General features: G+C 39.2%; 1 protein-coding gene across 1 annotated transcript; it reads right to left on the bottom strand.

The window, feature by feature from the left end:
- Positions 1-605: 605 nt before the first annotated feature.
- On the bottom strand, positions 606-16,865 carry CFAP206 (cilia and flagella associated protein 206). Its single transcript, XM_063150622.1, has 12 exons — positions 16,670-16,865; positions 15,299-15,382; positions 14,907-14,997; positions 13,665-13,853; positions 13,246-13,404; positions 12,572-12,780; positions 11,738-11,857; positions 9,090-9,288; positions 8,230-8,367; positions 6,080-6,273; positions 4,920-5,063; positions 606-1,619 (listed from the first exon to the last, which is right to left on the bottom strand). The coding sequence occupies exons 1-12, from the start codon at positions 16,775-16,777 to the stop codon at positions 1,389-1,391; spliced, it is 1,866 nt and encodes a 621-aa protein (XP_063006692.1). The 5' UTR covers positions 16,778-16,865; the 3' UTR covers positions 606-1,388.
- Between the last annotated feature and the right edge of the window lie 1,301 nt (positions 16,866-18,166).

Below are 18,166 nucleotides of genomic sequence, written 5' to 3'. Positions count from 1 at the left end.
TTTCAATCATCGGCTTACTTTTAAACAAAATGTATTTCTGGATTCTTGAAATACCAGTTTGTTGGTAAGAACTGTAACATAAAAGCCTCAAAGCAAATTATGATAATATAGAGAGATCACAGCAATAATAAAGAAGTGACAGGGTATTTTTCTCTGTGAAAAAAAAAGAGCTGCAGCTAGTAATTGCATTGATATTTTAATAAGTCTAATCATTGGTGACCGCTCATAATTTAAAAACATGGAGGAACAGCACATCTAGCTGCTACTGCTTTAGTTTTATTTTCCCAACAGAGAAAATCACGTAGTCAAAAACAATTTAGAAAGTTCTTTCTTAGTGCTCCCCTTACACTCCTTTGTTTTTTTTTAATAATGCTTTGGGGATTAGTCCCTGTTGTGTAACTTTTAAAAGTGAAACCAAATACCTTGGAAAACAACAAGAGAGTGCTATCCTGCACAATGCCACAGAAAAATCACTCAGCAGCTTGAATCTTCATTGTCACAATCTTGTCTAGCTACAAGCCAGGAAACCACACTGCATCACAATGCACACACACACAAAAAAAGATTTTGCATGCCCTATGCAATCACAGTTGTGCACCTGGACATTGTGCAGACAGCAGCTTGAGAAGTCTTTATTGTCATTAATTTGTGTTTTCACAAACAGAAATACCATCTGCAGTTGCATTGATCAGACCTGGCATATAATTCTTTGCCACAGTGACATAAAGCTAAAAACTTTTTCTCTGTTGTGCTTTAGTTTTTCAAACACAAGCAAAAGCTTTCAAAAAGGGCCCCTGAAGTCAGGTTCTATGGTTTGCAGTGTGCTCACCAGTACACTGATTAGCCAAGAAATTGCTAGAGTCCTAAAAGGGTGTCAGAACCACCCAAGACAGAAGCCCTCTTCTTAACCTCCCAGCCTTGGTCTGCACTCATTGGGCTGGGTTAATGCCAGCACAAACAGACAGGCCCAAGGACCCAGACTGGTTTCATTTTATTGGTTTTGCCTTCTTGACAATTCTGCTCTAAGCTGGAGCTGTGACATTTGAGTGACTCACCTGGGGTAAGTTTTTTCACTTAAAGACAGTATTTCAACAAGCAATTGTTGCATTAAAACGTCAGTAAAATCCCAGAATGCTACATATTTAAATGTTGGAAGTGAAAGTCCCTGGGAACATCTTGATTCTAAACTGCTATTTAAAATCTGTGCTTCAGGCTTATCACTTCTGTCACTTAATGCCAGTCAGCAGTCCCAACAGATAAGATAAATGAAACAGACCAACTGTTCCTGGAATCAACAGACACAGCAAAATCTTTAGTGTCTAAATTCACATATATTCAGGATTTTTATATACACATTCAAGATGCAGCTTCAGGTTTCTCATTTTCCCTCAAGTTTCATCCAGTGGCCTTGTTAAGTCTACTGCGAGCATATGAGTGGTGGGAGATGATCCTCCTCGGAGGCCTCTCAAGAACACCTGGGGTTTGGGTACATTGCTTGAGTTGTCCCGCTTGGTCTGGGTGCCAGCTTCCTTTGGCAGGTACACTTGGGTGCAGTTCTCCCTTCTCATGTGGCTGAGATCAGTCTGCATGGAATGAGTTAACATGCGGCGCAAGTTGGCCTAAAGACACAAAAAGAATCAGATTAAGCAAAATTTTGTTTGAACATTTTAGCACCAGTATATCACAGAATCACAGAATCACAGAAATTCAAGGCTGGAAGAGACCTGTAAGATCATCGAGTCCAACCCATGTTCTAACATCTCAACTAGATCATGGCACCAAGTGCCACATCCAGTCTTTTCTTGAACTCTTCGAGGGATGATGACTCCACCACCTCACTGGGTAAATGATTCCAGTATTTGACCACTCTTTCTGTAAAATACTTCCTCCTTAATTCTAGCCTGTATCTCCCTTGGCACAGCTTGAGACTGTGTCCTCTTGTTCTGTCTGTTGTCGCCCGGAGAAAGAGACCGACCCCCAGCTCACCACAGGCACCCTTCAGGAGAGGCCGACCCCCAGCTCACCACAGCCACCCTTCAGGAGGTTGTAGAGAGTGATGAGGTCACCCCTGAGTCTCCTTTTCTCCAGGCTGAACAACCCCAGCTCCCTCAGTCGTTCTTCATATGGCTTGTGCTCCAAGCCCCTCACCAGCCTCGTTGCTCTCCTCTGGACACGCTCAAGCATCTCAGCATCCCTCCTAAGGTGAGGGGCCCAGAACTGGATGCAGTACTCCAGGTGAGGCCTCACCAGTGCCGAGTACAGGGGCAGAATGACCTCCCTGCTCCTGCTGGCCACACCATTCCTGACACTGGCCAGGATGCCATTGGCCCTCTTGGCCACCTGGGCACACTGCTGGCTCATGTTCAGCTGACTGTCAACCAGCACCCCCAGGTCCCTTTCCACCTGAGCACTGTCCAGCCACACCATCCCTAGCTTGTATTGGTGCAGGGGTTATTGTGGCCAAAGTGCAGGACTCGGCACTTGGACTTATTGAACTTCATCATATACTCAGAAGTGTTTGTCTATTTTACATCCATGGGCTTCACAAACCTGGGACATGGCCCACCTTACCCTCCTGTCAGTACACAGTTGTGACTGTGATTTGGTAAATACTGATCTAACAGGATGTGTGACAGCACTTTAGATGCCCCACACAATTTTAAATGTCTCTTAATAATTTCATATCATTGGTCATTGTCCTTCAAATTTTCTTAAATGCTTCACCTTTTTTTTTTTTTTGGTTAGAATAAAATGTTTTCATGGCAAGTGCTTCCAGTCTTTGTCTGGTTTCTGACAAATATGATGAGGTTTAGAGGCTAGTGTCACAAAGTATCAGATAAAAGTGAAAAAATGCCTTCTTATTACCACGTTGCTCACTAACCTTTTGACAAGGGGTAAAAGTTAGGGCAATTTATGATTAAAGCTGGCTATTCACAGAAATTCCCAGAGATACAGCAACAAAACTACTTCTCACAAAGTGTTAATATTCCAAAGCCAGCACTTGAAACAAAAAAATGTTCCTTATTCCACTGAGCCTTCTGTGTCAGCAATAATGTAAAACACTGTAAATTATGATATAATGTTGTCCTCAAAACACACAAAATACAGTCTCATGCTGGAATTCAGGCCCCTCCAAGTAAGTGAGGAAGTCCCTGGAGTCCAGTCCAGTCAGTGAAGACTGGAGTCAGTGGAAGCTGGAGAGTGATACAGCTGGCCAAATGTCCCAAGTGTTGTATCAAGGCAAGTTAAAATATTCTCCAGCCTCCACCGCTGAGGTCTCCCTCTGCTGGAATGGAAGGTGAAACACCTAAATGTGGGCACATTTTGGTACCTTAATCTACAACTGAATCTTATATGCAGAGTCATCAAGCAGAATCCAGCAAAGAACAATAAGGAACTTATAGAGAAGATGCCATGGGAAGAAAGACAATATATTAAGTTTTGTTTTGGTTTGGTTTTTTTTCCCAAGGGTTTTAATGATGGAATGTATGCTATTACAAGGAACTATGCTTGCACAGAGAAACAAATGTGAGCTAAAAATTTTACTTCTAACAGCATATAGGTTTTAACAAAATAAGAGGTTAATATTTCAAACCACTACAAGATTTTTGGCTGAGTATGAACAACACAAAAAACACCAAAGGCATGTGAGCTCATCCTCTAACAAAACCCACAAATATGTCTGATGTTTTCCTGAAGTATCAAATTCATTGATGCACTGGTAAACTATTTCTGTTATTTTATCACTTTGTTATGAAATGTTTTATCATCTCCATATTACAAATTAGCATAGTCAAAGCACTTTTGCATGCATCTGGGATTTTTTCTTTCAGCTCCATATCACTAATCTCACATTTGGACAGCTGAGGCTAGAACACCCTTAGTACTTTAAAGTACTTTCTCTAAATATTTCACACTAACGAGCTACAAATTTGTTTGTGAATGTTCTTCATGACCAGATATTGGAAAATATCCACTTTTGCTTATGCTGAAGAGCCACTGACCACATCTTATGTTTATTTATGTACTTTTGTCCTTTACAGAAGCAAAAGAGGCTTTTAGCTAGGCTTCTTGTAAACCTAACTGGCTTCTTTATATACCTCAGTAACAACTATTTCTTAGAATCCTTTATGAGCTAGCAACACTGGCAAGACTCCTCAGTCCAAAATTTTGGTTTACTTTCACAATGTTAGAGATTTCATGGCAAAAAGGAAAACAGAAAGGAAATAGGCTGCCCAGTAGGCCACAGACCTCCACAGTGCATCTGTTCACAGAATTAAAAAAAAACCTTTAGTATTATATGTTCAGTTGATATTGTTAACTGCAATATTCCCTGTACTCACAAGTTGTTTATTTTGATTGCATTCTGAAAATCAGGTGTTATACCTTGACAACTACATGTGCTGGCAAACCCTAGAGAGAAGCTTCTGACATATTTATTGTTAATTTAAAAGTTTTTATGTACATATGTGGTCAACCTTCTATGGACAGATTGTGATTTCCAATCCATCAGAAAATCCTGATAGTATGACAAACATTTGCTTTGGCTTTTTCTCACAAAGAAATTATATAGTAGTATCTTCAACCAAATAAATTGATTTGAATGTAGAACAACCTTAATATCCAATGCAATTCAATTCAAAACAACAAACTCTTATTACATAAAGAAGGCAACTGAAAAATTTGAAATTAATAGATATAGAAGCGGAAGCACTGCTTAAAAAACAGGAAAAAATATGTAAGAAGTGAGAGAAGTCTAAAAATAAGGAGATAATATCTAGAAAAAAAATTGGACCAGTTGTAATGAAGTATATGTCTTTGACTAAAAGGTTAGATTTATGTTTCAAGGAACAAAAATTAAGAATAATTTATTATAAATTTGTTATGTCCAACAATGAAAATCTGATAACAATACAAACCAGTTTTATAGCTTTTCTTCTCAGTTCCCATTCATTCCATTCATAGGATCTCACAATAGTTGGAGGCAAGATATGAGTATCAGTTTGAGTACCATTCTCACGTTTTTGGGGTGGTTTCATTGAACCTGTGCTTGCCTTTCTGGCCTGGATGAAAAGAAACAACCAAAGCCAAGCAAGGCATTGAGAAGAATACACAGAAATAGCATATGGGTATGGAACTTTTTAAAAGCAAATAGAGACCTGCAAACCACAAGTGGATAATTATTTTTACATTCAACAATATTTTTGTTCCCCATGCCCCCACTAAAAGGAAAACATTAAGCACCTGGTGGATTTAATTTCTGACAGAAAACCTTTGATGCAGAGGCCACAGCTGAATTGCAGGGTCCTGTCTACTGAGTGAGTGTTTAATTGTTGGATTTTAGAAAAAATGGGTCCCATCACCAGTATTTTATGATGCAGGCACCCCAGTTTGTCTTCATGAATGGATTAAAAATCACAAATCATAACTGGGAGAAGTGCACACATGTCTGCTATAGCTGGGATATAAACTATGTTTCAAACCAAGGGCCAGTTCAAGACTACATTCTTTCCACTGCTAGGGATCTAAAATTCACAAGTGGATCACAGAGAATGTTGCCTATAAATCCAAACCAAGTCTTTGAATTTCCCAGAATAACACCATCACATTCATTATTGGTGACTCTCCTTTTGTTTTTTAATATGTTCCATAACTTCTATCCTCAGATACAACTACACCCTCATCCAGCACACATGGATGGAGTGTTGAGCTAAAGCTCCATTTAATGTGATATCTGACATATCTTCTGTTGCATTTATTTACTGGTCCTTTAAGCTACTTTTGCAAAAATGAGGAAAAGAAACATCAGACATAAGACCTGCCTAGGCTATGGACTAGCAGCTTTTATCACTGCCAGAGTGCTTTGGATTTACATATTCTCCTATGAATAGAAAAGGTGAGAATGACACTAAGTAGAAACATTTCTTCAACACTCTGAAGACTTGTAAAAGATGGACCTTCAGACAGGCAGAGGATTTTACTTCTTTCCTAAAGATAGGTATCATCTGTTCTCTTTTAGAAAGGACAGACCAACCAGTGACCCAGCAGCTGTTTAGCAAGAGGCACGGGCAGTGTGTACCTGTGTATGTGGAACAAGGTATTCAAACTGATGATGGAGCTCAAGCAGTTGAATTAGCTCTGCATATTTTTTTGCTTTTTCTATATTCAATTGAATGAACTTATCTGGATCTTCAGCAAAGATGTATGCATCTTCTTTTGAACTGAAAACATAGTATTTCTCCTTGTGCTTCAAAATTCCAATAGCAGGATTTCCTAAAAATAAGAAGAAAAACGAACCCAAACTAAGCCTCACAAATTAAAATAGTGAACAGTATGATATCCAATACAAAAGATATTTGTAATCAAGATTCTGTGTTTGCCTCAAGTTAGTTTCACTTCCTTCATTTCTGAACTCAGTATAAACCCTTAAAAGCAAGCTTTTTTAAAATATAGAAAACTCTATTTCGTTAGGTCAGTAAAACTGCTTTTATCAGTTCACATCCAGCATGCCTTAGGTGCATGTCTCAGAAAAACAACAGATAAAACACATATAGCAAAGGCATAAGAAACCAGTCTTTACCTTCAAATGTTTCCCCTAAAATCTTCAGCAAATATCTGATTGCAGATCAGTAGTGCATTTATACCAAAGAGCATAACACTGACATGAACTGAAGAAGCAGATAAAGCAACTGGGAAGCCAAACATCAAATTAAGAGAGAAAATGAAGTGTCAATAAAGGCCAAATAACTTATACAGGAAAACACAAACTGATTTCAAGGACAGTGGCAGGTTGGGCTTCAGATGTCATTGCCCAGGAAAGACCAGAATCATCACAGACCTTGAACACACTCAGTCAAAAAAGAATTATTAGTATGCAAACAGAGGAAGAGAAGAAAACCAATATTATAACAACCTATAATAATATTTGTAATAATACATTTTGTTCCAACACAACAGAACAAGTAAAAGGGAGCTAAGGGTGACCAAGGGCTTGTGATACCCTTCATAGAAGGAGGGTTAAAAGAAGAAAGCCTCCTCAGCATTAAAAAGAAAAAAGAGATAATATGATAGGGGGTTATAAAACCATGAATTGTGTGCAATATAAAATTACTATTTAGTAATTTTCCTAACAGAAGGACTATCAATTTGTTGAAATTATCAAGCCAGAGCTTAAAACCATCTCAAAAAGAGGTACCTTTCCATAGCATGTATAATTATAATTGTGGGGCTCTTGAGAATAAGAATATCCCATGACAAACTCTAGATGGATTCCAGAATCAATTAGATAAATTAAAACCTCTTTGAAGGATTATTCAACAGAAGGTTACAGATTTAACATTAATCAGAGAAAATCCCATAACCACCAACTGCTAGGATTGAAAGGATATAATTAAAGAAAGATCACTCTGACTGGAATTCTCATAATTTTAAAGTGTTCATGACTGTCCATGTGCAGTAATCAGATACAGGGCTAGAGAGACCTTCAATCCAACTAAGGACAGCTGTTCTCATGTGCAGTACTAAGTGTAAGTAAATTACATTGCCATAAAAATATCTGTTCTTTAATACTGACTAGTAAATGGCCATATTTTCTTCCCAAACTCCCATAGGTTTAAAAAAATTCTATATGGACAGGTTCTAGAAAGGACAGGAAGATGGGAAACATGAACTAGGATAGCTGAAATAAGGCTAACTTTCAAGACAGATGAGCCTAGAGAGACCAAAAATTCCTACAATTAGTTGACTTAATCAAGTGCACTTTTGTATTCTTTTCAGGAAAGATTTTTAGTACTTTGTCATGACTATTTAAAATACATATGAGGTAAGCATGAATGGCTATGTTTACACATATGGATGCACAAAACAGAAGGATCTGCCATTTCCCTATGCCTGCACTACAGCACATTAACAACAGTGACCAAACCTGTATTCAGTTGCAGTGTAGGTTATACAGACACACACAGAGCAGGAAGAAACATTTATCCATCCCATCTTGTTTCTGCCCCTGCTCCTCTTCAAGCCATTCTGCCTTCTACTAAGGGCAGTTTATCTGTGTATTTTAAAACAGATACTTTAACAAGGGAAATAAGTTACCTGGGGTGAAAATTGCAAATGTAGAAAAACAGTATTCCAGCTTTGACATAAGAGGATGCATTCAGAATGCCTTTACATTTTTCCTAATCCTTGTGTAAATACATTGTATGGAAAATATCTAACCACAAAGCATACCTGGTAGGATGATACCTTTCACACCAATTGAATGTGCACAGAAACCACGGTACTGGATCAGCAACTGATCAAAGTTATCAGTAGTCTCTGGAAAAAGCCATTCTTGGTTTGTGAAATCAGAAACATTCACTCTGGTTTCTAAGAAAAGATAAAACAAAGGAAGGACTTCAATATTAAAATATCAGATGTCTAAAAGCTAATGATATTACAGGATGACCAGATTACTCTGGTTTTCACAGGATGATCTGCAGTGCCCAGATCCCAGAAGCCAAAATTTCGTCCTGCCTTGAAAGCAAACCTACTGAAAATCAGTTCTGTGAGAACCTTCTTTAGTAGCATTAGTTTTCTTTGAAAACGTGGGACAACAACAGGAAGATAACAGTTTAATCTTTGATTTTGTTTTCACCCACACATGCCTTACAAATGCCCTGGCATAAAACTTGGTTCCTGGGGATACCATCTTACAAACAATCCCTTCTGGTAACCAAAGCCCTGTTAAATCATTTTGTTTATATTCTACCCCTCAATTTCCACAGTTCTGAAATATATAAAAAGACATTAATACACTTCAAAATAAAAAAAAAAAATATAAATATTCTCTGATCATTCTGAAATTTTTGTAAGGCATATTTGTATCTAGAAGCTTTATTTTAATTTTATATGTGAAAATAGAATCACAAGCTACACTACATGAAAATGTAAATCTATACCCTACAAGGCTCATTTTAATTTACTGTGCAAATTCTGAGTAGTGAATAATCAATATAGCAAACCTTCCGTAAAGCACCTTTTGTAAAGAAAATTCAAACTACAAAATCTTGGAAAATTAAGGAAAATCAAAAAGTTTCAACTTTCCATACCCATGGTTTCTTTTATCCTTTCCTCATCACTTTTCACAGTCACTCCTTCCAGAAGAGATGTTAGCATTTCCTCTGGAAAAAGCTGTGATTGGATTTCCAAGAATTGTTGCAGATTGTCAGCCATATTTGTGAGGAAGCTTAGCAGTAGCATTTCATCCTGAAAGCCGGCCCAAAGCTTAGAAAGTTCCATAAACAGAGGCTGGAACATAAAGAAAATTATCTGAAATACAGATTTGTTTTATGTCTACGGTGTAACCCAAGCACTGTGCACAACAATCTCAGCCATGAACAAAGCAGGGCGGATCTCCAAGGCCTCCAGCAACCAGAAATTCCAGGGGAACTCAGGGACACTGTAAGAGGAGCTTCCATCACATATGCCTAAAGCAAGTATATCCAGCATGTCAACCCACAGGCAAGAGTTGTACTTCTCTATATTTTACTTCAGAGCCTTTCTCAAATAAATGTACTCTGTGACCATGCTTTGAATTTAGCACTTCATTAACAATACAGTTTTATAACTGAAAATATGGTGTACAGGAGTAAGGACCAGAAGGAACACACCTGATTAATTACCAAAGTAGGTAAAACCACACCTCTATATAAACTACCAAGTTTTGTTATTTTGTCTGCCCTGATTCCAGAGTGAGTTGGCACCACAGCCCCAGGCCATCATGTGTCTCAAATGGAAGGGATGCAGGCCTCTCCAGAGTGGTCCAGGGTTCAGGGCAAAACTGGAGGCTGCCCTTCCCAGCACTGACATGCTGTTGGCATACAGGTGTAGGCACATAAAGTAGCAGCCTATAAGCTTTAAGTGTAAATGCTGTTTTCAATGACAGTGACATTAAACGTGCCCTGTTACACCTAAACACACAGAGAGCATTTTCAGCAAGAGATTCAACCAATTTGAAATGCACACTTAACCACACATTTTATGCATGCTAATAACATTATCATGAGAGCAGCCAACAGAGCCAGCTCTGAAATTCACCAGCATTGCTAATGCTCTGGAAATGTTATGGTTACAAAAATGGAAGAAACTAAAGGAAGATCAAAAACATTCTTAATAGAATAAACAAAGAATATTAATGAAATGTACTATTTTTCCTAAAGCAAGTGTTTGCTACAAATATAGGCCTTATCCTATACTTTTTAAAATACAGAATTCCCTGTATCTCTACCTTTGTAGAGGATCCAGCTTGTCAGCAACAAGCCAAAGACAAGAAAAATTATTTAAATAGTGTGTTAATAAAAAAATCTCTATCTGAAAAGGATCTGAAATTGAAAGGCATTATATATTTTGTCTTCAACAGAGAAGTCAAAACAACTAACCAACCAGAAGAGAAAAAAATTCCAGGAAGGCAGCAAACAACAATAGACAGCTTTTAGGGAAAAGGGTAAGATGTATCAGTCACTCAAGCCCCACAAAGATACAGAAGAGGAAAAACTGCTTTGAGTAGCTGGACAAAAGGGGAAAATGTTCTCCAAACAAGAACATCTGGTTTATTAAATCAAAAGCATACATAACTTCAGTTAAAGTGCTGTTCCCATGAGTTTCCAGCTTGGATGCTCTTATGGGAAGTGTAAAAAATACTCTGAGTAGAAGGGGGTCATGATCCTCCTCTTCCTCTGCAGTAGGCTTTATTTTGCTTTCTAATTATTAGCTTAGAATGTTAAAAAATAACCTAAAACATGTATGAAACTGCATGCTGGTGCAGCAGCCAACCACAAAGAATTGGAATGATAATCAAATCACACAAAATAATGAGCTCTTACAAGAAAAGCAAATTTAAATGAAGCTGGTTTCTAGCATATTTCTCTCCTGTTTCCTTTATAACAGGCCAGCATAATAATCGCAGGTTTTCACAGGCTCATTAAGCAGCCTCCCTCATAATACCTGTAGTTCACAGCACTCCTTCCCTTTCCCCCAATACCTCCTTCCCATGTCCTGTAGTTCCCAACCAAGGGTGCAACAGCACAGAATCACAATCCTTCAGTGGCTGCTCACTGGCCAGAGAGCACACAAACCTCATTTCAGACCTGATCTTGGTAAGACTCTAATTGTGTGTCTCTAGTTGCTCTTATTTTTCCCCCATAAAACTTGCAGAAAATTACATATTTTGAGATCTTTTGACTCTGACAAATGTGACTGAAACTTGCCAACAGGTTCAGAAGCTATTGGGAGGGGAAAAGAGGCTGACACCCATCACAGAAACCTAGTTTCTTCAGAAAAAATTATATAAATGACTCATACTGTAATTACAGGGATTGCTATGTGAGGGAACTTTAAAAGAATCATACTCTGTTGTGCTGTTTTCTGCAATCATTATGTTCTTACAGTTTCTGCAATGAACGGGAAAGAATATATACACACACAAAAAAGGAAATCTACAAATAATGACAACTCAAGACACTTACAGTAAAATACCATTTAATTCCTTTGCTCCCTTTTTGTACCTTACCTTTTTTTACCTTAAGAGCAAGTGTTTTAGTTGCCCCTTCAAAAATCACAGAATTTTGATATTGTAATAGAGAGAAAATTTGTAGCCTCTTGCTACACATAAACTACTCAAAAACACACCTGCAAAGTATCTTACTTTAATAATGTTTTCTACTGAAGAAGTAATGGGTTTCCTATTCATAATACTTACAAAAACTTCTCTGGACTCTATGGAAGTCTTATCCTGCACTGTGTTTTTCAATAACATCATTGCTGCTTCAAACTGAACATCCAACGATTCAACTTCTTGAGCACTTGTAATTGCATTAGACTGGAAAGAGAACAACAGGCAAAACGTATCACACTCCAAAAACCAAGTATTTAGTAACAAGTATTTACCCGGGCCTCTTCTTTCAACTATTTTCAGAACAATTGTTTTAAGGAACAAAATGTAATCTAGCTATCCACAGAATATATTTTTCCTTAAATGTTCAGGTGTTCAGGCACCTCAGCCACACATAAACTTCCAATTTTTATAGAAAATCCTCTGGATTTTCCCAATGAAGAGAACAAAAAGAAAAAAAACCACATTTTTTCAATGCCTTATACAGGGAAGACTAATAAAAAACTGCAGTTTCTCTAAAGACAAATGAAAAGCTCTTCAGTAATAAAACAAGAATTTAAATTGTATTCTCCAAAGACTTTTGATGACTCCACATATTTTGGGGGTGTCTGCAGACTAAAACTGAGAATTTATGGATTGGTCAAGGAGATTTTTTTCTCTCATGCCTTTTGGGGCAGAGAATTACTATGTAAAGAACTGTTTAATGGTGGACTTGGCAGTGCCAGGCTAATAGGTTAATGGTTGGACTCAATGATTTTAAAGGTATTTTCAAAGCTAAACAATCTTTGGTTCTTTATCTAAAGATATTTTATTTTATTTCATTTATTTCCAAATATTTTTTCTTATATTTCTGTCCTGTGCAAGTAGGTAACTTGAAGACATTCCACCCGCATTAGAAGTCCACAGGATATAGCACCTCACCTGAAGGATGCAAAGGAAGGCTTCATACTGTCTCACATTGAATAGTGCTTCTTTTAATTTAAGAAATCTAAGCTGGGAGAACCTCTGGGGGTCCTCCTGCATGGCCTCCAGCAGGGCTGTGTAGCGGTGGGCCAGCAGCTGGCAGGAGTGCAGACGCTCGTCCAGAGCCCGCGTAGCCGAGGGAATGGCTTCGCTCAGGATCTCTGGCACTAGTCATGGGGAATAAACATGAGATGTGTATAAAAAGAATCAATGAAGTCATTATCACATGGTGAAAGTGCAATATTTGAGCATAATGGTCTTCCAATTAAATTTTGATTTCTACATTTTGTTCTTATATTCATGCATTTCCAAATTCTTGCAAACCAGATTAAATTACCCTATCTCACTAGTCAGGTTGTTGCAAATATTTAGAATTACAGGTGTGGAAATACCACAGTCAAGTCAAGGAATGTGAGAAAACTTGCTTTATGGTAGATGCAACTCTGTTGCTACAACTGACATGGGTTTCCTGAGAGTATCTGCACAATTTTCAATTCTCAGTTTCCTAATTTGTAAAATACCAGTAACAATAACACGCCTCCCTGAGATGGGAAATTATTGGAGCAGCTCCAGTGAAGAAGTCCAGTAGAATGAATTGGGAATATCCAGCTCAAATGCAGTTGTTTACTTACAGTCATCAATGCAGCTTCCTCCTTTCTGGCACTGCTTGTTGTACAAACGAATTCCTGTCACTAGCAGGGCAAGATCTTTCAGCTGTTGTTCTTTGTCCTTCTTACTGAGTGAGATGAAAGTAATCATTTCTGTCTGGGGGAATATACTCTGCAAGGCAGCTGTAAGCATTACAAAGTGAGAGAAAACCCTCAATATGAGGGAATAGAAAAGAAAATCATTAAATAAGCAAAAATAGCCTCTCCTAAACAAAAGGAGGAAATATATGGGAAATTTACACTTCAAGGCTAAGCAGTGACAGTTTGGACAGCAAGCATTCATCACAGTTTACTCCATTTGTATGTAAATATCAGTGAAGAGGAAGTGAAATTTTATTTTTTCAAAAAGAAAAGCCCAATTTCACAGCTGGGGGTTTACTGACCTGTTACCTCCCTGACAGCCTCAATATCTGTTGGGGATCCCAGGCCAGATCTCAGCAGCACATAGGCAACAATCTTTTGATACATATTCTCCATTTCTTCTCGTGTATGTGGACCACTCTCAGTGACGGCTCTAACTACAGGAGCCAGTTTTCCTTCCAGAACACGCTCCTGCTCACTCAGTAATTCATCTAGGAAAGAAAGACACTTAAAAAGTGCTATCTAAATCCTTTGAAATTTGCCCTATACAGAGGGTGTAATTCATTTCCACAGTCAGAGCACCAACTTAAGGTTTCTGAAACACAGGTACATGAAAGAGATGTTTGTAGTACCACATCATTAGAATTAAAACCAGCAGAGTTAAACATTAATGGTATGTTAATTAGCATGATTAACATCAGTCAGTAGAGTCCTGAGAACCATTCAGGCCAAGCTAGACAGCAAGTCTCTGGCTCTCTGAACTCCTCTGACTGTAGGTGGACTTAACTTACACACACACAATATTTCAAAAACACCTGAAGTTACATGCTCAAGTTGGAATACTCCTCAGGATCTCAAAAACTTGCTGGAGCTACTGAGCTTATAGAGTCCAGAGAATTTAGGAGAAGCTCCCCATGTTGCTAATTTTTGGTTTTAATCCATGCTAACAGGAAAACATTGTCATTATCTCCCCACAGAGCAATGCTTTTTTCACGTCTATGCCTGTTCTGTGTCTTCTATTTCCCAGCCAGCCTCCACTGTCCCTTTGAGATCAGGAATTACATTGACAGCAAAGGCATTTTCTCCATCTCATTTTATTTTCACATTCTCATTCTCAGATCATGTGAAATTACTACTGATGAGAGAAAAACGTACTCAGCTAAAGCTGTAACTGATTGTTCAAGATTACTCAAATCTCCCAGTTAGGGATATTGATAAAATACTGAGTTCTGAGGGCCTTCAGACACACAGGTGCAGGTGCAAGCTTTTCTTGCTGAAGGCAGCTAACCACTGAAAGTGTTAAGTGTCCTCAAGCAACCTCATACATTATATTCAGTAAATCTCTCAGACAGCATGAGAAGAGTGTACTCTCAAATCTAATGTGCACTTTTCCCTACTATATCCATACTGAAACATCAGACTCCTGTACAGTAAATTTCTCCTGGGATTTTATTTTGTTTACTGACAGGATTAATTTAACAGTAATTACTATTCTTATATTATAAACTCAGCATCAACTTCTATGAAAACATATTTGAAATTACCTCGGTTTGCATAGTTCATATCAAAGTAAACTTGCATCTTAATTGTGCTTAGGGATGGGTTTGTTGTGTCAAGCAGTCTGGTAACACAGAGCTAAAAAGAGAGTCAGAGAAGTGAGTTCTTTCTCATCTCTGGGGAAACATCTGAACTGACAGTGATCTACTAAAGGTTTCACAACATCTGTAGAGCCCCCTCACTACCATTTTCTCCATATAAAGCTTTTCTAAGGCATTTATTTATGGAAACATAGTCCAGTCTTTAGCTACAGAGCCATGAGAATAAAGCAGCACTCAAATTTTGAAAGTGTTCATGTAATTTTAGTTAACAGGAGCAGAGAGCAAATAATGCTATAGTCTTAAATAAGTAGTGACTCTCAACATCATGTCAGAATTACCTGGATAAGATCCTGGATATCTTTTTCTGTAAGGCTTCGATCCATATTAAAATCATTTCTTGGATCTAACACAACAGCTTTCACCTAGAGATTGCCAAAAGAAAGATACTAATTTATGTCCCAAAATATCATCTTTGCAACTCATTTTTTATTTTCTGAAATATCTCAGATGCATTTAATATTTCTTTACTATTTTTTTATCCATTTCAGTCTTTGATAATGAAACAAATTACTTCATTTCACATCTTGCCAGTTTCAATCTCAGTTCTCAGGCACAAAAAAAAAAAAATGATACAAATATTTAAATATAGCTCCTTTAAAATTTACTTGGAAAAATATTTTCTTAAGTAACATTTTTTTGAAAATCCATCATGGTTTTTTATAAACTTCCAAGTCAGTGCTATATGCATTGATATAAACATTTACCATTTGAATAAAAAACCCCATAGTGTTCTACATGCAGGAAAATAAGTGCATGTTTGCAATTGGTGTTCATGCTAGGTGCCTTGCCAGCCACTTGTACAAATTCGTTACTCATTAAAATTTTCCTGCTTAATTGATTAATACTGCTTTTGAGCCCAATCTTTTTTCTAAAGCTGCAGTGTCACCTTTAGGGGAAAAGATAGCATATTAACAGTACTGCTGTGAAGCATTTACATTTATATACAAGTTTATCAAGAGCTGATCTTCAATAAAAAAAGAATCTAGCCCATCTTTCTTCAGACACAGCTTTGCAGGCACATCCAGACTATATTCTGCAGCAGTGCTGTGTCTCCTAAGAGATGCCAAAATGTAAAATGCTTTTAGGATACTTAAAGTTGTCTACCAAGGACAATACTGAGATTGAATTAATTAAATTTTCGCTTTAAATGTGATCAAAGCAAATTCTTTCAAATATTCAGCCCATTTATAGTACCTGGCCCTGTCTGAGCAGAGAAACAAAATTATCCATCACAAGAGAAGGAGGAGGTGAACATCGAAGAATAAATATAGCAGCTGCATTAAACATTCACCTATGCATCACAGGTTCATTTATGAGAGTGTGAAGAAACGTTGTTAAAACTTGGTAAAACTTCTCTTTTTCACTTCTGAAAGAAAACAACGGTTTATCTGCCTGCAGAAGAAAGCTCCAAGTTGGAGTTCAGAGAGTTTGTGGGACTCAGGACATGCAGCCTTCTTGAAGCATTATATTCCCATAAGATTTCAGGGGAATAAAATACTTTTCCAGGTTTTTAGGACCCAGTACTGGGGCTGAGTGCCCCTTTAAAATACCTCTCTGCAGGCAATAGGAAACCAAGATATTTCCAAGTTCAGGTCACCCCTGACAGCGTCAGCTGCCGCCAGCCCCTGAACGCCTCCTGTCGCGCTTACCATGAAGGCCACCAAGGTTTCCGAGAGGCTTTGTCCCTGGGCAGAGCACTCCAGGCCCACTTGGCGGATTATTCTCTTGAGGACACTCTGGGTCAGCTCGCCGGACATGCCGGCCAAACACGCCGGCCCTAACCGGGTTGCAGTCAGCGAGGTTTCACTGCAGCGAGGGTCCCGGCCGGCCGAGCCCGCCGCTGGCTGAGCCGCCTGTGCCGGCGCCGAAGCTCCCCGGGCCGCGGGCCACGGGCGGGAGCCGAGCGCGGGCCCCGGGCGTTGCCATGGGGACGCGGCCCGGCCCGGCCCGGCCCGGCCTGCGGGAGAGCGGCGAGGCCAGGCGGGGATGGGCATTTACACACGGAGCACAGGGAGACAGGGTTTGTGCAGGATAGATGGGGCGGTGTGCGTGCAAAACGTACGCGCCTGCATGTACTCCAAGGACGCGGCTGTGGAGGCACAGGAGCGGAGGTGTGAGTGTCTGGGCACGCACACAAACCGTGCTGTGGACGTCTGCAGCTATGGCTGTGTGCAGCTGTGTCTAAATATACATCCATATGTATGTATAAAGACGCATACATACCGTATATATACCTTAATATTACAGAATTGTTAGGGTTGGAAGAAACCTATAGAAATTATCCAGTCTCACCCCCCTTGCCAAGGCAGGGTCACCTGGAGCAGGTTACTCAGGAACGTGTCCAGGTGGGTTTGGGAGATCCATGATCTCTCTCTGGGCTGCCTGTTCCAGGGTCCTGCCACCCTCAGTGTCCTCACGTTGAGGTAGAACTTCTTGTGCTTTAGATTATGGCCACTGCTCCTCACCCTCTCACTGGGCACCACTGAAAAGTATCTGGCACCATCCTCTTGGCACCCATCTTTGAGATATTTATGTGCATTAATGAAATCCCCTCCCAGTCTTTTCAAGACTAAAGAGGCCCACCTCTTGCAGTCTTTCCTTATGAAAGACATGTTCCAGACCCCACATTGTTTTCATGGCCCTCCTCTAGACCCATGTATACTCATAGATACAATACATATCCCCCCCACCATGGCAGCGGGGGTCAGAACTAGGTGATCTTTAAGGGCCCTTCCAACCCAAACTGCTCTATGAATGGTCTGCTTGAGGGGGGCAGAGTGGGAAAAAGAAAACCTTCATGCCAAGCAAGCACACAGCCAAAACACCTGTGTGCTAACAACACACCAATAATCCAAAGCACAACATCACAGGGAATGCTGATAAGCAAGCTAACTCCATCCCAGCCAGACCCGGTACAGATAAATGTATTTACACAGCTATAAATGCATACAATACATAGATAAATTCACACATACATGTACAAACAAAATGTGTGTGTGGTACACAACGAGTGCTGCAGGCAGAGGCAGCACAGATGAGGCAACTTTGCAACACAAGCAAGACAGCCACCTTTGCTTTCAGGTCTCACGACTGCTGCTGGAGGTGGCAGCTCCCCTGGGTGCAGTGCCTGCAAGGACTACAGGTCA

The sequence above is a fragment of the Melospiza melodia genome, chromosome 3, assembly GCF_035770615.1.
Source record: "Melospiza melodia melodia isolate bMelMel2 chromosome 3, bMelMel2.pri, whole genome shotgun sequence".
Lineage (NCBI taxonomy): Eukaryota > Metazoa > Chordata > Aves > Passeriformes > Passerellidae > Melospiza > Melospiza melodia.
The sequence above is the reverse complement of the archived record's forward strand: the minus strand, read 5'-3'. Positions and strand labels throughout refer to the sequence as shown.